The sequence below is a fragment of the Astyanax mexicanus genome, chromosome 1, assembly GCF_023375975.1.
Source record: "Astyanax mexicanus isolate ESR-SI-001 chromosome 1, AstMex3_surface, whole genome shotgun sequence".
Classification (NCBI taxonomy): domain Eukaryota; kingdom Metazoa; phylum Chordata; class Actinopteri; order Characiformes; family Acestrorhamphidae; genus Astyanax; species Astyanax mexicanus.
In genome coordinates, this window is record NC_064408.1 from 99848069 (window position 1) to 99869640 (window position 21572).

A 21572-nucleotide genomic window follows, 5' to 3' on the forward strand; every position below is an offset into this window, starting at 1 on the left:
GAAAAGCTCTCTCTCCCTCTCTTTCTCTCTCTCTCTCTCTTTTTCTCCTTTCCCAGATGCCACGCTTGCACCTGAGAGACTCTCAGTTCCATCTGGTCATTCCACCGAATGGATTTATGAATCAGATGAATCAGAGGAATTGTAAGCTGTCAGGCTGTAAGAATACCGGACTGATTACAGGCTGTTTATTCTAGAACATATGCTGGTTCTCAGGGCCGCTCCATTGGATCAGTGGAGGCTTGTTCATTACGCCGTTTCTTCCCTGCCCAGACTTCACGGAAAGCCCAACCAGGAACAGTGGAAAAGGCATTACCGGCACAGTAGGGTTAGTTTTGGGCTTACTAACTGAAAGCATGGTAGTCACATGACTAATGCTTCAAATTAGCTTCTACTGTATTTACAGCAACTGCTCCTGAATTTATGTCTAAGAATTTACAGCTCTGAAAAAAAAAACATTAAGGGACCACTTCAGTTTCTGAATCAGTTTCTCTGATTTTGCTATTGATAGGTATATGTTTGAGTAAAAATGAACATTGTTGTTTTATTCTATGAACTACAGACAACATTTCTCCCAAATTCCATATAAAATATTGTAATTTAAAGCATTTATTTGCAAAAAAATATATAAATGGCTGAAATAACAAAAAAGATGGTGTTTTAAAAGTTTAAGAATCAATATTTGGTGCAATAAACCTGGTTTAAATCACAGTTTTTATGTATCTTGGCCTGTTTTCCTCCACCAGTCTTAGACACTGCTTTTGGATCATTTTATGCCACTCCTGGTGCAAAAAATCAAGCAGTTCAGCTTTTGGATCATTTTATGCCACTCCTGGTGCAAAAAATCAAGCAGTTCAGCTTGGTTTGATGGCTTGTGATCATCCATCTTCTTCTTGATTATATTTCAGAGGTTTTCAATTTGGTAAAATCAAATAAATCATAGTTTTTAAGTGGTCTCTTATTTTTGTCCAGAGCGGTATTGTTGACAGAAGGGATGGTGAAGGCAGGTTCTCCGCCTCATCACTTTAAACCAACTAATTATTTCAAACCAGCAGTGACATAACTGAACAGGCCAGATTGCCTGGAGAAAGATGCTAAATGGTACTGCATTGTGTAACTGTGAATAATTGATGCTGTCTTGAACTTCCAGTTACCAATGACAATAATCCCCAATGCAGAGATGTATAGTAACAAGACAGAACTACTTTAATACTATACTAATACTGTAATACTGTATTAAGATGCTGTATCTGTATCTACTGGAGTATTTTTTAGACTTCTCTAGAAGACTACTCTAGTCGTTCATCAGCAGTCACAGGATGCTGCCCACAGGGTGCTGTTGCCTGGATATTTCTGCTTGGTCGATAATTCTCAGTTTAGCAGTGAAACTGGGGTGTTTAAAAACTCCAGCAGCACTGCTGTGTCTGATCCACTTCCACTACCAGCACACCACACACTAAAACATCACCTCTATGACAGTGTCACTAAAGTGCTGAGAATGACTCACCACCCAAATATTTTATACTATGGGTAGTGGAGCTAAATAAAGACAAAGCGAGTAGAAACAAGGTGTTGGTTGTAATACACTCATTCCATCGGTATATTACCGATGTAATGAGTGTGTTTTGGCAGTCAGTATGGTCTTAGGATATACTCAAGTTATTCCAGCCTGTTAGAAAAGCTTCCAAGGTGGCTTCTGATGAAGCTGGGGTAAAGTAGGGGTCGTTTAAAGAATTTGGTATATAAATAAAACAATATTATAACTGGTTTATCATTTCTATTGCTCATAACCAAATTATATGCATAGCTGTATAGTATCTTGTCTTTGCCAATTGCTCTAAAATGCAAAAAAATATATATTTTTATCACTGGTTCATCTAATGGTGAAAACTGGCTCCTAATACATTCAGCCCTTATTAACACAGGAATTTAAGTCATCTCTTTATGTGGTGCTTATGGTCTATAATAAAATGCTAAACCACAGAAGTGAGAGGTCTGAGCAACAACAAAGCAGCCCAAGTGCCGTATCAACAGAGCAGAACGAAACTAAACACAAAACACTAAGTACGGATTTCTTCTCTGCATGTTCCCTTTGGCGCATATTTACGTAATGAATGACTAAAGGGAAAACACGAATTACTCAGTGTTTCCATCAACTGTGGTTATATGCAAATTCCTGTACAAAACATTACACCAATCTGCATGAGACAAGTCCCTGGCTTAATGTATACAACAGGGTGATTTCAACTTTATTAGCCCTCAGTAGATCAGCTATGTACTTGGCTGTAGCCTGTAGAGTTTAGAGACTCTCGTTAGAGTGGGCACGAGGCCTGAAGTTGCTGCCATGTCCCAAATCACACTGTAAACCCAGAAGTTGCTTGAACTCAAATGATTTTAGTCTGTTTAACATAAAATTGGATATTTCTAAACTTTACTCAACTATTTTGAGTTAGTTGATCATTTGTGGGCAAATATACATTCAAACAGAGATAAAGATAAGTTAAATCAACTTATAATAACTGAGTTTAGTCTGTTGCCATTGGCAGCTTCTTTTCCATTCGCTTCTGTCACAATCTATTTGCATACTGGGTGTGTCCAACAGTATCTGACACTCACCATCAGTGTGTAGTGATTCCCCCTGGGCTACCTTACAAATAAATCATGTTCCTCTTTAATTGTAGTAACCTGATTTTAATTTATGCTAACTCAAGTTTACATACCCTGTTGTTTAACTTTTTTAAGGCAACCGGTTTCTTAATTTTATTTTAAGTAAACTTAACTAATCTGGTCTTACCGTATAACAAAAATAAAAAAAGTTAAAACAACTTCTCCTTTAGCTGTAATAACTTGATGTTCTAAGTTATGCTAACTTAAGTTTTCATTACCCATTACTTAACTTTTTTAAGGCAACCGGTTTCCTCAATCGTTTTAAGTAAGTTCAACTTATCCGGGCTTACAGTGTACCACTACACTAGTAGTGTACATCAAAATAATGCACCGCTCTAAAGAACTATCCAGATGGGATTAGTTTCTCAGGAGGACGTCTGTGAAAAATATTTCACACTTCTACTCAGTGATAAAACTCTTGCATCCGGAATGCAATTGAAAAAAACAGGAGGACCAGTGAGTTTTTTGTTTTTCTCGGTTATGTCACATCGAGTTCAGTAGCTCCTCCATTTCCACTTGCTTGTCTATGTTGTGTTTACGTGGATCTCTGTGAAAACACTCGCCCAAAGTGTAATTACGGTGCGAGATAGTGGACAAATAGCTATTTTATTCAACAGGACTAAAACTAGAGATCAGAGAAAAACAGCAGGTAATTCAGCCTGTAATTTTCTCAAAGGACATCTGAGAAAAACACATACTGTACATGGTCGTTCCGGACAGGAATAAAATCACAGAGGAACCCCCATAAAAGAGAAAATTTCTCCAGAACCCCCTGGCAAACTTATCCTGTCCGGATTAATTATTTATTAATGCATTATGTAAAGTGTGGAGGCAAACAGTTCTGATTGGCTGTAGTGCCTAACCATCGTTACACGTCATACAACAATGTTAAACTCACGAACCACACAAAAGATCAAAGCACAACATGGTTCAGAAAGTAGTTATGTATAATATTAGAAAAAAGATAAAAAGAACAGTAGTGAAATTGGCCTGGACAACAGTGGGTGCGTGACCCCAGTGGTTTCCTGTTTTGCCCTGATGGGCCGACAGACAAGAGTCTTGCTTTGATTATTTTTGGTTGTAAGCTAGGCCATTAGGCACACATCCAAGGTTAGCCTGTCTGAACCAAGGTTTTTATATTTGAGCTTATTAGTTACGGTTTTATGCTGCAGTTTAGTGAGTACACTAAACAATGTTGCCATGTTTTGTCATCATTACCTATATGGACTTCCAATCTCTCAATACTTGACACTGATTGGTTTGGAATGTTGTCAGTTTGGTGAGTTGCCTTTCCAGGTGTTGTGCTGAATTCTCCCTCCCTACCATAAACATGCGTGTCCTTCCCTTTGGATGCATTTTATTTCTGTTTATGAAAAAAGGTAGGTTTACAGATACATTTGATAGAGTAGACAATATTGATATATCAATGCATTGCAATATTCTGTTTTGTAAAGACTGATGGAAGACAGTGGTTCATTTTGTGTTGTGTAAAACTGGATAACAGTGTTGTATTGTATCATCAGCTCACTGTTGGGATAAGATAACAACTTTTCTTTTATTTAGATTTAATAATTATGATAGTATGTTTGGTTTTTCATATTGCGTTTTTGGTCTGACACATTTTGGTAATTTGGTCCAAACCATGGTACTTGCCACTTTTCACACCTGCCTATTCTTTTTTGGAAAACATTGAATTGTCTGAAGGTCAAGACCAAACAAGATACATGTAAAATCACTTTAAATAAAGAAAAGTTCCTTGACTAAAGTCTTTAAATTCTATTGTTCCATGAACCCTTTTGTCTGTCTTGAAACTCCTACACAAATTCGACTCATTCAGCGCTTTAGCTCCTGTTAATATACAGCTTCCAGTCACTGCTGCACCTTCTCTCATTCAATTTACAGCTTAAGGTGCAGCTTAATTTACTTGCGAGGAAAGTGCCGTCAGAGCAATTAAGCCGGAGCTCTTCTGATGGGATTAGCACATCACAGGGAGCATTAGTGTTTGTCTTCAGGTTCGCTCCAGCTCACAGCACTCTGGCCTTCAGTTTGGCTTTCTCCTCTCCATCTATCTTCCTTTTACTTCACTCCGCTATTCATTTGAACCACATTGAGACCCTGAGAGCTATTAAAGAGAGGGGACTTTTCAATGGCCTTGTCGCTATGGCAACAAATCACACCTGAGTCCATGTCCGTAAGAGATTCTCGGGGTGATGCGCGGGCATCGTTCAGTGCTGATTATTTTAGACGTTTTAGGTATAATGGCCCTGATCTTGGAGCAGGCCTGACTCATGATAATGCATCCTTAAGGAAAACGAATAAAGACTGACACTACTTTACAACGTCACAATCGTTTCAGTTCACTGAAAGGGAAACATCTCCTAACACTAATAGCCTAATGAGAAGTGCAGATGTGCTTTGCTTCATGTTAATTCATTACGTCTAAATTGAATTAAGTCTCTTTCATATTTACAGCATTAGGGCTTGCCAGCTTTCCACTTTTTAATAAAGAAAATGGGATAACTGAGTTTAATTTAAGAGCTTTGAGAACAAATGCTTTTGTTCTCTTTATGAAAAATATTCGCAGTGACAAAACACTGCAAGAAATGATATGCTGGCAACCATCATAATGTTCCAAAGAAATAATGTGTTTTCTTTATATCTGTATATGATGAGAAATAAAGCAGATCTCAATATTGTTTTACTGGTTTGTGAAATCTTTCAACTAAGCCCTCCACAGAAGAAAAACACTTAACTGTGGGGTGATTTTGACACAAAGCAGAAAAGCTTGAGGTCTCATTGTGTTCTGTTCTGAAAAGAAAATCTGAGACATAAAAAATAAAGAGATCTTTTGATGTCTATAAATCTTGAGGTGACTGCAAACTGGACTTGCACAGGCTGCCCTTTAAAAATTCAAAACACCGCTTTTAATGAAGGTTCACCCACTAACACCTAAAATGTACTTTTTTTTCATTTAATGCATTATTTGACACTTTTATCCAGAGTGACTTAGAATGTTATTTTATATTACAGAGGTGGACAAATGTAGTGTTAGAAATCTTGCCCAGGGACTCTTATTGTTCTGTAGCACAGCATTTAGTCACCCAGGATGGGAACTGAACCACAGTCTCCCATGCAATGTGGTAGTTAGCTCACTGGCAGGTAGTGGTGTTATCCACTGTGCCACACCAACCACACAGTAAAGCGAACGCACACCAGCACTAAAGTACTATTCCATTTTTGTTGTGACAACTTGTGCAACAAAGTATGTGTTCATAAGTGTATGGCATGTGTCTTAAACCTTACATTAACTGGCTTAAACTGAATTTATTAGATATTAAATCCTCCTAACCTTTGTCAGCTTGTTTCACCATAACATCTTTAAGCTTAATAAACAAGATTTTTTATGGCTCCCATCATTGTTCTGTGCAATACTTTGCTAAGACTGAGATGAGATCAATCTTGTACTCTAACAAAAACAAAAAAAGATTAAGCCACGTGTGAGACATTCTTTTAGATCAAAGTGAGAAAATGTAGGCAGTTCTCTGAAGCTGAATTTCAGAAGCAGGAAAATATTACTCATTTTATCTGATTCTAGTCTTCAACATGACTTAATCGTGTCTAGAATAAATAATGAAACTTGAATAATATTGAATTTAACTTGAACATTCCTTTTCCCCAGTATTATATTCCTGTTCATTTCTGTCGTTTTTTTTTAAAGAAAACAATTCCACATGACTTGTGCAACAGACATGATGAAAACATGGAAACACCCACATTTGCATGTCTACACACATTGAACTGTAGCTCTACAATGTCGTACTCATACCTTGAGGGACAAGTGGAAGGAAAAAACACAGGTAGAGAATATGTAGGAAGTGCTGTTTGGACTTCCTCGCTCGTCCAAAGAGGTGCTCCCTGTATTTTTGAGGCATCCTTCTGAAAGAGAGCAAAATGAGAAAATGACTTACTACAGTGGTACAGTGATTTCAGTCCAGACTGTGACTCAAGCTGTATGAAGTATTAATGTATCATTTAAATTATACAGCTCTGGGAAAAAAGACACCACTTAAAAATGATGAGTTTCTTTGATTTTACCAAATTGAAAACCTCTGGAATATAATCAAGAGGAAGATAGATAATCACAAGCCATCAAACCAAGCTGAACTGCTTGAATTTTTGCACCAGGAGTGACATAAAGTTATCCAAAAGCAGTGTGTAAGACTGGCGGAGGAGAGCATGCCAAGGTGCATGGAAACTGTGATTAAAAACTGTGGAGTTAATCCACCAAATACTGATTTCTGAACTCTTAAAACTTAAACTTTCTAAAAGCTCTGCATCCTTTTTTTGTTATTTCAGCCATTGAGCATTTTATGCAAATAAATGCTCTAAATTACAATATTTTTATTTGGAATTTGGGAGAAATGTTGTCCGTAGTTTATAGAATAAAACAGCAATGTTCATTTTACTCAAACATATACCTATAAATACCAAAACCAGAGAAATTGATTTAGAAACTGAAGTGGTCTCTTAAATTTTTTCAGAGCTGTATACTGAACCGTTAACACAGAATTATGTAGTTCTTTGTCATTATGGGCAAACATGGTAAACTGGTACATATCTTAGGCCAGAGGTAACCAGTCTTATGCACAAAGTTCATAAGACTGAGTTCTCTCTGAACTAATACAGGGATAAAGTGTTACTGGATAACTGAAGGCTACTTATTGTGTTAGCGAGCTATGAGAGTTCTATCCTACCCACCCATAGAAAACAAAGCCAGTTATGCCGCCTGGGAATCCCAGCCAAACGCGATTTGTGTTATCTGTAATCAAACCTGAGATCTCTCTATGATAGGGTTACGCTTAGACCGCTGTACCACCCAGGAACTCCTGCTTGTTGAAAACTTGAACACATCTTTTAAGTATCAGACTTAGTGCTTAGTACTGTGTAATAATGAAAATTACACAAATTTAAAAGAAAAAAATGAGTAATAATTCCATTAAGGCAAAACACTTTTGGGTAATTTATTATTACTTTGATTGAAACCAACACAAATGTAAAAAAAAAAACGTATTTGTATCTATTCTACACCCACAAGGGCATTTAGTAACCTTGATTTTTAAAAGCACTTCAGTTTTAGCTGCTACTCTTGCTGTTTGACAGTGGCATCTCTAAAGCCATACGAATAAAATAGAGCTATTTCACAGTAGAAAAGGTGAGCTGCTGTTTTGTGAAAAAGCTGCAGTTCTGAAACCATGCTAGTTTAAAAGAAAGCACTTTTCAGTGAGACAAACACCTTCCAGAAATGGCCAGAAGCACTTTTCATTATTTCTGCCTGTTTTCATGCACGAAAGAGCTGCTTTTGTTCTCTTGTTCCTGTTCTTTCTCTCAGGGCTGAAGAATTTGCTATGAACGCTTCTGGACAGTCTTCTTTTGTGAGAGGATTACGTTTCATGTTTTATTATTTTTGCTTTTTTAATGAAACAGGTATCATGATTCAGCCTTTCTCACACAGATATTCCCTATATCGCCTTACAGGAACCTACTTTTGAATGCTGCGCTGTACGATGCCGTGCTATTTCAGTATGTTATGTAATGTGTACGTTGCTTATGTGATTAGTGGAATAAACAAATACGGGTTTAAAGGTTTATTTAAATTTCCATGACTTTTCTGTGGTGGGTAAAATGTAACATGCAAATACAGTACGATGAAGAGAATTCCCAGTTAAAGAAGCCTACAAGCTGGAGTCCAGTGTGTATAGAAAGAACTTATTTTCAGAACACAAAAATGAAGAAAACAAGCAAATACAGTACATTTCTTTTAATCTACAAGAGCTTAAATCACAGGGGCCCACAAAGTCAGCCAAAGTCAGCCAGTCTTATTAATATTTTTTGTGATGATACAGTGTGGTGCAGTCTGATTACAGGTGTTTATCTTTACCTGGTGATCTGTGTCTGTTTGTATTGTTTGAAGCAGAGCGATAGTTTCTCAGAAAAGCACTAAATAATTAGTAAATAAGTCCTTAGTGTCCATTGGTCAGTTTCACATAAAACATACAAACACATTAATCTACCAGTGACAGCTAAGAATCCACCAATATAACAAATCAAGAGACAGGAGACAAGTTTCTACACTGCATTTTTGAAATGTATTAATATAATCATTGAGAAATATTCAATTTGACACACAGCTTGATAAATAAAAATAATAATAAGTATAATAAAAAATATTAAATATAGTTGATGCATCGTCATGACAATTCTTTTTTTTACTAACAATAAGAGTATGGTAAACAGAGCTAACACAGTTATCTCCTAATTCAAAGGAAAATCTGGCATTACCAAAGCAGAACTAAAAAAAAACGGGACAATATTAAAACCTAAATATCCTTCCAAAACATATATATTTTATATATTTCCATAGCCCACCAGTGAAACTTTAAAAGTACTTTTTTAAAGCTGACAAAATGGTCAAACACAACACCAAGTTTTGAAGCACATAGTGTTGTTTCTACTGGAAAGTTGTACATCACTATATAGTCTGCTAGCTGCGGGAATATGGATTGCTAAAGTACTTTTATGTTATGAACTCGCACAAAAAGGAAATGATTACTTTTTCCATATGCATAATACATAATGCAGAAATAATTGGGTAAAATGTAAATTAATGTTGTGAGTACTTAAAACATAGTTTAAAGGCTTGCAGTGGTTTAAAGCTGACTGTAACATGATATTTCCATGGCATTTCTGGAATAGCTGTAGCGTAGGCTAACTAGCTGTGCGTGAATACAACCTTTTACACCTGATTACTTCATGCATCTTAAGGATCACGATTATATAACAGTCAAGGTGTAAACACAACAAATGCACATTTGAAACAGATACAAACCTTATAGTAATGTAAACACATCTATCTGTCTAAAGCCCTATCTGGACGGGATTAGTTCTCCGGACTGCAATTGAAAAAACAGGAGGACCAGTGAGTTTTTTGGACTTCTCGGTCACATAACATCGCGTACAGTAGCAGTGGACAAATAGCTATTTTATTAAACGCGAGGTGATGAAACTCAGAGATGTGCGTCCGGACGGGACTAAAATTCCCTCAAAACCACGGAGTTCAGCAAAAAACAGTAATTCATTTAGTCATACAGTCATTTAGCCTGTAATTTTCTCAGAGGACATCTGAGAAAAACACACACATGGTCGTTCCAAACGAGAATCAAAACATAGAGGACCCCCCATAAAAAAGAAAAGACCCCAGAACCCCCTGAGAAATGAATCCCGTCCAGATAGGGTTTAAGACTCATTCAACAAGTAAAACTCCTCTCAGTACAATCAATTCACCTGTAATAATTGCTGCTCAATGAGCTAATTTGCATATTATGCCTCAGATCATATTTCCACAGCGATCATATTTCAGTCTGACTTACTGAAGATGCATTTGACTACCCATTGTAAATGCATGTGGTTAAACTCTTAATGGGTACAATTTAGATAGCAATCACTAGAATGTTTCTGGTCACAGTGAAGTGACCAATGTAAACAAGTGTTTTGTTGTGATATCAAGATAACGCAATGCTTTGTTGAGATAAAAAGTGTCAAAACACCTAATACTTGTATCTAAATAAATTATGCGGTTGCGGTATGTGGTTATGAGAAAACTAATGTTGTTATCTTGAAATATAAAAAAATATATATGATGGGGGCCCCAAGGGGTCTAGCAGAGCTGGCACTAAGATCCAAAAACTGCAGGTTCAAATCCTGGATCATGCTGCTTACCATCAGCAGCCAGAGTCACAGAGAGCACAGCTGGATTTGCTCACTGTGGGTGGGTAGGTTGTGCTCTCTCCACGCATCACTCCCAAAGGTGATGTTGGTCAGCACAGGTGTCTGTTGGCTCTTGTATCAGAGCTGGGTTTCTGTGCTTTCCTCCGAATGCGCTGTGATGCTGCTCGGTAATGCTGCATCAGCAGCAGTTGGAAAAGAGGTGGTGGCTGAATTCACATGTGTCGGAGGAGTCATGAGCTAGTCCTCACCCTCCTGGTGTTGGGGCATTACTAGTGATATGAGGAGTCCAAATGAGTGGGTAAGAGTGATTGGACTTCCAAAGAAAAAGAAACGTGATGATGGCCTTTCTGACTTTCTGACTTATAAATAAGTTTAAACCCACAATAATGTTGAAATAATTACATAATCTATCTATTTTCCACTAATATTTTACATGTATTATTTTACAGCTGTGGTTGATCTAAGTTAGAAAATTAAACCAATGAAGAAACACTGCCGACAATGATCAATTTCGCATTTGTTGATTCTGCCCATTTAGAAAAGAAGAAATCTGAGACCTGCTGTTGTGTCAAATTAAGAAATATAAATCCGCCAGTTTCACTATTGTGCACCATTTTACATCAATCCACTCGTATTGACTTTTTCAAAACTGCATCTTACTGTTTATACCCTTAAGAGGACAGGATTTTTGTCAATTGTCTGCCTGACATCACACTGCCATTTAAGCATTGCATAGAAAGCTTTAATGTTTTATAAGGAACGTTACTGAAAAGCATTGTTGTAATTGTTATAAAAAATATAAATAATATTTAAGGAAATATGCTCATTTTTAAATATTATGAATAAAATGATAAAATTGTCTCTTTCCTAAACTTAATTTTAATATCAATTTTCCTGAATACAAATCAAACAGTTCATGTCCTCCAAATCTTTAGTTTCGTTTTCACGTCAATATTTTCAAACATGCAGAATTTGGGTTGATTCCTGTTACTGATCTGGAATTATTAAGTGGTGTAGAGAGAAAACATGCTGCTTCTCCAAGTGTCCTGTAGGAGATTTCAAAGCCCTTCAAGTTTTCAGAATGTATATAACTTATTTTACTGCAGAAAAAAAGGGTTTTGTATCACCTACACCTGTTGCCAGTATACGATACAAGGCATATTTAGGGGTTGAATCTTTGATATTTTTGACTTTTGAGGTGTGAAAATATGCATAAAAAATGCTAAATATGCCAAAACAAGGCCCTTTAATTCCACTGTGCTATTGCCTACACAGCATTGCATCATATATGTGGCTACGTTATCCGAAAGTGGAAGGTTGTCTTACACGCACAAACAAGGCCAAAATTATCTCTTAAGTTTGTATAAGGCCTGACTCTTTTTGAAGATGTGTCAACGAGGTTAAATTGATACAAAGAGGTGTGTGTGTATGTGTGTGTGTGTTATAGTTATTGCTGGAATGTGAGCAGGTTGGACAGGACCTGTGAATGCAAATAATCTCTTTTAGTATTTTTTTTTTTTTTGGTGGCTCGTTGGACTATTGACATGTGTTGAACTGGTATACCAGGAATATTTAGATACATAATTGCATGTCACGTAGAAGTAAATGAAAGCCAAGACAAACAAGCCTCATTCCAATCTGAGCCCAGGGAACAATCTGACCTGCTGTCCCCTTCAGCACTCGTCGTCTCCTGTTCACACAGCATCTGACTGCACTCATTCTAGCACTCAGAAACACTGAATCCAGCATGAAATCCTGCTGCATTATAGCATTATGAAGAATACTCACTCATCAACAATGTTATTGTAATGTGTTATTATGATAAAATTACATCACATTACATTTTTACCAATTTTTACCAATTTACACCAATTCTGGAAAGTCTGTAAACAACAACCAGTGTATAATAACTGAATAAACTGTATATTATACATAAGATTTTATAATTTATTATACTGTGTTTCAACACAAAAATATATCTGATACTGTTTTGATGGTGCACTTTGTGTGTTTCATGTTTACAAATTTACATTAATCTATTTATTGTATGTGTGTCATACAAATAAATTCAGATATTATTTTATTAGTATTTATTAATTTATGATTTAAAACTGATTTATTGATTCACTGATTTAAATCACATTCATTATACCTGATATTTCTATTATTTTCCAATTCTATTAATTTATTGACCCCTTTCTGTAAAAAGTAATCTTTTTAAAAGAAAGGGGGAAATGATCTTTGTGCTCAGGCAGATAATTAATTCTGTCAAACTGTATTTCCGTAAACAAGCAGTGTCTGTATCAGTCAGTAAGATAACTTAAGATACAGTAAGAAAAATTCTCTATATTATATAATGTATAACAGACTATTATTATATACACTTTAACAAACTCTAATTTAAACAGAACTCTAATCTAAGCAAAATATACAGTTAGTAATATTACAGTACAATATAGTACAATAGTTAATATGTAGGCACAGTGTCTGGCATTATGTTGCAGTATCATAATGGAGTTCATGGATTTTGTACTGTTATCATTAGATACATTTTCAATTGTAAAGGTTAGTAAATCAGTCAGAATCAGAACAGCAAACACACAATATCTCACTGTATATAGAGATTTTGTGACTTTTACGAGTTTTAATTCTGCTTCACAGTAATAAAGTAAAGGTAATTTGTTAATTTACTTGTGTTTTCTTTTATATCTAACTTTAACTGTACAACATTTTCAAACTAAATATCTTACTTTTTCTACACTACATGTTCATAAAAGTAAAAGTATGTTTGATTTATGTAAAAGTGAGCTCACCAAGCACTTTGTTTTGAAACTGTTTTGCTCTGTTGAACACAAAGCTACCCAGTTCAACATCAGTGCAACATTGTTTTTGTAGTAGCTATGCCTTTATAAATAGTGGAATATATGGAATATATAGATGCAATATAGGAACTCATTTGAGAACTTGTGGTTAAAATAAGGTTTAAGTAAATCTACACTTGTAAATAGGCCTAATTTAATCTATCTATCAATCCTCATAACCTTTAGAAGGCTTAGTCTAGTCTCAGACACTGCCTGTTTTTAACTAGTTAGTAGTGTAACACTTTATAGAATATTGAAGTATTTATAGTAACTTTTTATAAAGAAATATATCATCTATCTATCTGTCTGTCTATCTATCTATCTATCTATCTATCTATCTATCTATCTATCTATCTATCTAACACTTTATAGTATAATGAAGTAAGATTCTGAGGAGATTTCTTAACCTTCACAGTGCTTAAATTTCAGACACCGCCTATTAGTATTGTAGTAACGTACTAGTAGTACATTAAAGTATTTATAGTAACTTTTTATAAAGAAATCTATCTATCTATCTATCTATCTGTCTGTCTGTCTGTCTGTCTATCTATCTATCTATCTATCTAACACTTTATAGTATAATGAAGTAAGATTCTGAGGAGATTTCTTAACCTTCACAGTGCTTAAATTTCAGACACCGCCTATTAGTATTGTAGTAACGTACTAGTAGTACATTAAAGTATTTATAGTAACTTTTTATAAAGAAATCTATCTATCTATCTATCTATCTGTCTGTCTGTCTGTCTGTCTATCTATCTATCTATCTATCTAACACTTTATAGTATAATGAAGTAAGATTCTGAGGAGATTTCTTAACTTTCACAGCACTTCAGACACCGCCTATTAGATAGATAGATAGATAGATAGATAGATAGATAGATAGATAGATAGATAGATAGATAGATAGATAGATAGATAGATACTTTATTTATCCCGGATATAAGGACATTTAAATTATAAGGAAATTTAGGCAATTTTAGTATTGTAGTAACATACTAGTAGTACATTAAAGTATTTATAGAAACTTTTTTATAAAGACATGATCTATCTATCTATCTATCTATCTATCTATCTATCTATCTATCTATCTATCTATCTGTCTATCTGTCTATCTGTCTATTTTAATGTCTGTGTAGCATTTTGTCTAGCATTTTCTACTGCACTGAACACGCTAAAAAGTTCTGCAACTAGTTTTACACAGGAATTCATGTTAAATCTATCTATCTATCTATCTATCTATCTATCTATCTATCGTAACGAGGAGTCACTGTATGAGACTCTGAGGAGACTTCTTAGCTTTTCTTAGCTTTTGCTAACTCGAATTAGCAGTTTGATTTAACTAATTACAGACTGATATTATGTTTCATTAATTTCCTCGCGCGTTTAAGGTGTTTTTAACGGTTTAAGCCCACTTTTAGTCTGAAATATCTGTGCTGTTGTCCTGTCGGTGTGAGTAACAGTACAGGCTGTGTGTTTTTCTCTCAGCGCTGCTGACAGGACTCTCTCTCTCTTTCACTCACCTGATGAGGAGGACATCCTCCGCGCGCGCGCCTTCCTCTCTCTCCTCAGTCAGTGCAGGTGCCAGGCGTTTTCACAAACCTCGGATTTTCACACTCACACTTCCCAAAAACAGCGTTAAAATCTGTCCGCCAGCTTTAACTTCACCAGCTTAAAAAAACAGTAATGGAAATGTGACTCGTAGCCAGAGGGCGCAGGCGCGAGGACACTCCTAGCATTGTGAGAGACATATTAGCCATGTGAGAAGCCGACACACCCTCCCCTGAGCTGGAGACTTTTTCATAGACTAGACTGACTTACTGTCCTGTTTGACAGGCTGATAATCATCAGAAAATTACAGACCATGCTCTGGAGCTCGTGTGGAGATTACTCATGATTTTTTTTTTGGTGAGCGTTGGTTGTCCACAGCTCATATATTCTAGTTATTCTGGATAAAGAGTTGCGTAAACTCTTCAATCTCATGTTCTGACATTCTGTAGTTGGGCTGAAATAGAATTGTAATTTAAACAGACATTCAATGGTCTGGGCACCCCTAGTCACAATTTAGTAATTGTGGAAAGCCTGCTAAAAAAATTCAGCTCAGGATCAGTCTTTTCTGGTAGCTGGTTTTAAATGGTCTATGCAGGTATTTGATGGTTAAATAGCTGGTCACCCATACAAAAACATACCCTGTCCTAAGCTAAATAGCTGGTTAATTTGCATTTGATTGGACATGCTGGTCATCCAACTTGGTCTTGTTGGTCATGATGGTCAAGCCTGGATATACTGGTGGTCTAGCTTGGTCAGGTTAATCAGTTAAACCATTAAACTCAAATAAAAGCATAATAATTTTAGCAAGATTATTTTTTATTTCCATCTTTTACAGTTACCTCCCAAGACACGGGAGTCATTTGACATGAGTGTGATCGCTCTGAACCATGCCCAGATACGGTACACTGGCACAATATGCATGCACAATGCTTTTCTTGGTGGAGTTGCTGAATTCCGGCAAGCCTTATTAGCATTATCAAGCTGCTTGACCAAAATCAAATGAAACATACACTAAACTGGTCATAAAGTGGTCAAACAGACAATTGAGTTTTGTCTGTTTGACCAGCTTTTAAATCACTTTGACCATTATAGACCAGTTTAAACTGTCTGAAAGCAGCTACCCGCTGTGTATTTTCTAATGTGTGTAGAATCATTATTCAGCTGTGGAACTCATCCCTTTTTCATGTTCAGCCTTTTTACAGATCTCTGATATTGGCTTCCAGATTTGGAGTTAGAGATGTGTTCTTTTTAAATTAAGTAATTAATTTTTTTTTCCACACATACCTTTGTTCTATTTTAACTTCAGCTGCTCACAGAACTTGTTACCAAAATTCATCAGACTTGTTCAGAAGTTTTCTCACAATTGATTTTCATAGTAAGAATGCAGGAAATATTCTTCCAATGACTTTGCCGTTTAAATGCCGTTACCACTTTAAACTCTGATTTACTCTGATGAAGTGTTTGTAAAGATATTTTGCTGTCAAACATAGGTACCCATGGCTACAGATTTTTATAACAAAGTTTGGGGAGATCTTCACCTAACTGTTGATAATTGTGTAGTCCTTCTGTTTTTCACCCTGTTCATCAAGGATCATGTGTGTTTAAACACCAAGTTTCACTGCTGATAACAAACACCAACTGTGCAGCAACAGATGAGCTTCTGTCTTTGACCTGTCCCTGTTCTGTGGTGGAAAAAAATGAAATACCTATAAATCAACATCTCAACAGATAAAAGTCAACTTTTGTAATTGAATTGTGCTTGTCTCCTGTCCTGTTTGACAAGTTCATAATAATTTTTTTGAATATGACAGTCTACATTCTCGGGCTTGTGTGGTCTCTTAAATGTTTATTATGGGTTTTTTTTTTTCAACATTTGTTGCGTCTCCACGGCCAAAACCAAGGTCATATTATTGTTTTTCATTGTTTTTTTTTTATATGCTATTGAAGGTACATATATACAGGTCTGTAACTGTGGTGTGTGTAAGTGGTGACTTTATTGGACTTAAAAAACACTTTATTTGACCTTGCTTTTTAATACTTGCCCTCAAAGAATTTAAAACTAGCATGGCACCATGACAAATCCTGGAGAGAGTGGGTATGATGGGTCTTGATGAGATTAAAGGGAATTTGTGCACCAGCTGGTCCTGCTTTCAAGCCCCTGGGACCAGGATGTGGGGCCAGGTGTTTCCTGGATAGACTATGGCCCCCGAAGGAGAAAAGTACGGCTGTCTATGGCTGGCCCACGGCCACCCCCACCTCACCCAGACTCCAGGTATTTATCTCAGTCCAGCATCCTTGCAGGCTTGGGAGCAGCACTTGCGTCACATGCCTTTCAGCTCTTTCATGAAGGGTTTCAGAGTGCCTGTTTGAACTCGTTCAGATTTGAATTGAGACAGCTTTGAGATTTACAATGAGACAGTTGCTCTGAGGGAATATTGATGAAAGGATATGGTTAAAGCTGTGGTTAATAAAAAAAAGGTTTGGTTGCTGATTCTAGGTTTCCCTGAAAAAGGTCAATACTCAAAGCCAAAATGTGTGAGAAATAATCATAATAATTAAAACAATAATGTTGTGTTAAAAATAATGGATCCCAACATACTGACAGAGACAGAAAGAGATAGAGGGACCTTGGCAGTTTAAAGGCACCTAACATGAAATAATAAATGGGTTGTGAATATATGTTTGAATGACATAACTACCGGTATAAGAAGTGGGTCAGTCACACTGGGACCTGGCATGGTCAACTTGGCACCCTAATGTCTTTATTAGCCTTTTTATATCATTACTCAATATAATCCATGTCTCACTGGGAGCTACAAGACCTTATTCCAACAATTAGTTAATATTAAAGCACCAACCCAGTTTAGACATAGCTGTAGGCAACAATTATCACATGTTACATAGCGCAGAGTCTCATCCCAAGATATTAATGACATCACTGAGGTACTATCAGTGGTTTAGTATCTCTTCTCTCTGATAAAGCTGCCTCTAATATCTCATTGTACTTTTTTTTGCAATAAGGCTGTTATCCCAACCCCATTTTATGACAAACCCTGGCTTTTGGCCTGATAACTGATTGGATGGTCCTTATTGTTGATTTTTCTGACCACATTAAACATTTCCACTGCATGTAGTCCATCCCAGATGCCTCTGAGCCCAGAGGAGTTGATTCTGCTTCTGGACATGGCTGATATATGACTTCTTAAAAAATGTTTGCCCTTGCCTATTTTATTCCATCAGCTTGATGTAGTTCTTGATGCAGTGTCATCTGATGAAGCATAGATCACAGGTGTTCAGCCTAGACCTGCTTTCTTGCCCTCACTCACAGAAATTTATATTTGTTTTTTTTTTTTTTGCATTGCTTTATGGTGTTATGTACTGTAGTGGGAGAAATATGCAAATCCTTTCCAAACATTGTTTTCAAACATTTTAATAATTTTCTCACACAACTGATGACACAAATACCTATTTGCCTTTTGTTTCTCCTCAAAGTGTCAGCCTTTCATGAATACTGCTTTTCAACCAAATTATGATTATATATTTCTTGTTGACATCATCTGTATAAAATTTAGATTTTTACCTCATTACTAGACTTCATCCCACCTTACTCTTAGTCTGTCACTAATTAGTGAATAAATATACAATTCAGTGTCCAAAATGCCAATCTCTACATAAATAACCCAGCTATGGTTAGCAACCTTACTGAAGCTCAGTGATTACCTGTTCAGTTTTTCATGGCTGTAGCACACTGTTTGCCTGTTGTTGTCTATACCTGGCAACTATGAGTGTGGTAATGGGACTGGAGGAATGATGGTGGGTAGATTAGGTAGATTAGGGTTGGTTCTATGAAACTCTGCTGTCTAGAGCTGCCAGTGCTTAAACTCTGCATGTTTCCTTAATATCTGATAATACATTTTCTATACTGTTCCATTGAACAGCAGCAGCATTTGTGCAAAGTTGTAAGAATTGCTTTCTATTTTCATTTCCATTTTTGTCTAGCTCCATGGTAAGCAATTTTCTCATGATATTTTTTATGCTGTTTACCTGAGGGGCAGGTTTGAGTTTTGCTATGATTGGTTTCTTTATTTTTAAACTTGTTTGTTTGGCTGATTTGACAGAAAAAACAGTCTGTGTATGTGGGTGGGGTCGAGCCCTTAATGTCACGCATCTCTTACATCCCGTGAAAAAGTTCTTAATAGATTAATATGGTGATTGTCCTGCTGCAGACACGTGACCTGACAGACATACAACATTTGCATGTGTGCTTATGGATATCTATTGAAGAACAAATTTTACTTCCGTGGAATTCTGTAGTATTTTCAAACACACATATCTGACTGACATACTGATTAGTGCAAGGATATGCATTCAAATAAACCTGACTACCTAGGGGATATATGAGCTGTTTACTGCAAATTAATACTGAGACATGCTCTCTGCTAATATGAAATTTCCTATTGCATTCAACCAAGTCTATTCTGGGTCGATGTGCCTTAGGGCTGCATGTAACGTTACTGTTTGTGTTCCAGATTTTCTGAAACTGTTGAAACAGGTGAGAGATGTACATCCATCTGATCCCTTTCTAATGGTTCCAGTAACAACCTTTGTTTGTAAATTAAATAACAACTGCAGCTAGATAATGTATTTTTTAGATAATATTAAATATTTTTTCTTTTAAATTGAAAGCAGAAGTATTTCTAAGTTGGACGGGGACAAATATTCTAATTAATGATTTCATGCCCCTACCACAGCCATCCCTACAATATCTAGTATATTAATTCTAAAAAGAGTGGTCTGGTAGGTTTGCTGGATGTAATTGCTATATGCTCAATAATCAAATAAGTTCACATAGCAATGTATTTGCTACATTAAAAGTACAAGTTCCAAAATATGGACAAATATGACTCTGATTATTTAACGTTACACAGTTTGAGAGCACTGTCCTTCCTGCTTCACCAGAGTTATATAGTGCAGTCATCAGTGGGCCGAACCTGTTCTGGGAACGGCAGTGATGCTATTCTGCATGTTACAAGCCAATTAAGTGTCAGCATAATTTTATATATTTAATGTTTAATATTTTATATTTCTTAATATTTAATGTTGCTTCACAGCTAATTTTATTCATAGTCAACAATTTCATGTGTCTAATGCTAGACACAGCTGCTGTAGTAGCTTCAATAATTAAATGTGCATTTTAACACTTTAAAATGCAAAGTTTATCTAACATTCAATCAGTATTGTCATTGTGACAGCCCTATTTCTTTGTACTGATTTTTTTTTTAAAATAAGATGTCATTTTAAGTATATTCCTTTATCACAGTTCTGGGTATTCACATTTAGTCATTCTTTGTAAAGTCAGTCGATGATACATTACCCTTCATTCAGTGGAGACAAAAAAGACAGGTTGTGCTTTTCCTCTTTGTTTGAAAAATACCTGCTCATATAGTATCTGACAGACACATCACTTTAAATTCTCTAAAGCATCCCGAAGATAATAAGTGGGTGACACCCACACATCTGCTGCAGTAAGACTTCACCTTGTTCTTGGTCTAATCTTGTCCTACAGTGGCCATGTGGCGTGCCATACACTTTTATGTGCATGAGGTTTCATACACTCGTTTGCATGGAAGTGTTACAAAGCTGTTTATTCAGTTCTGATGTTCTCTGTGTTTCCAGTCGTATGCAAACATTTGGACAACCCAGTCCAAACAAATGCTTGATGATTTTCATGAGATAAGAAAATGAGAGAGCAAATGCATTTGAACAAATTCTACTGAACTGATACTGATTATTTAACTTTTTCAAACTGTAATACCTAGAGACCGCATTCTTGATGTTATAACACTAACACTGTCAGTCATTGTCTTTCATCATTTTGGATTAGGATTATTAGGGAACTTTTTTATTATTTTAAGACTAAAGCAAATTTTTTTGTTTGTTTTTTGAGACTGACCCCAAAACATCTGCTGTAGTAAAATTTCACCTTGGCAGGGTTGCCAGGTCCAAAAAAAATATCCAGCCCAAGGTCAGTCTAAAACCAGAAGCTTAAACTAGCCCAAAATATTCTGTATGTCTCACCTTCGAAGCAAATGGCAAAACAACTATGAGTGTACGACTTAGTATTTTGTTTATAAGGGAATTATTATCAATATTGCTATTTATCTTAAATTCATTAATAATACTGTAACATTAGTGTTTTATTAGTTATTTTATAATAGTTTTATATCCCAATCAAGAACAATTAATAGTAAAATAATTAGCAAATAGGACTGACTTTTACTTATTCTCTTGTGCTCTTGCCCCACCTGAACTCTCTTCTCTCCTCTTTAACATGTTTTATTCATCACCTGGTGATTTCTGGTTACATTAAATTTTAAAAAGAAGAAAATGGCTATGGCTATTATTGGCTATTATTCAATCCCAAAAGTAATTAAACTGCTCTCAGACTTCATTAAACAATTCCTAACAACCTCAGAATAAATAAAACACATGAATTTCATAGTAGAAATGCAATAAATAAAGAATATTTTACTCATCCTTTCTCCTTCCATAAAATGTGCTTGTTGTTATAAAGCCATATTGTAGAAATAGGAAATAGAATTTGTCAGTACCCCACCCCCCAAACATGTGGTATCACTGGAAAGCTCAGGATGTCTTCTTTAAGATACAGCAGGAATTATTAGTGTAACTCAAACAAGTAAAATGAGAGATGCA

At 35.9% G+C, this 21572-nt stretch overlaps 1 protein-coding gene across 1 annotated transcript in view; it reads right to left on the reverse strand.

The window, feature by feature from the left end:
* LOC111195199 (mucin-5AC) overlaps positions 1–15055 on the reverse strand; it is a 47374-nt gene extending 32319 nt beyond the window's left edge. Inside the window, exons 1-2 of the mRNA XM_049476151.1 lie at positions 14831–15055; positions 6491–6600 (exon numbers count right to left, since the gene is read on the reverse strand). Of these exons, the coding sequence (XP_049332108.1) occupies positions 6491–6596 (106 nt within the window). The 5' untranslated portion in view covers positions 6597–6600; positions 14831–15055. The remainder of the gene's footprint in view (positions 1–6490; positions 6601–14830) is intronic.
* Between the last annotated feature and the right edge of the window lie 6517 nt (positions 15056–21572).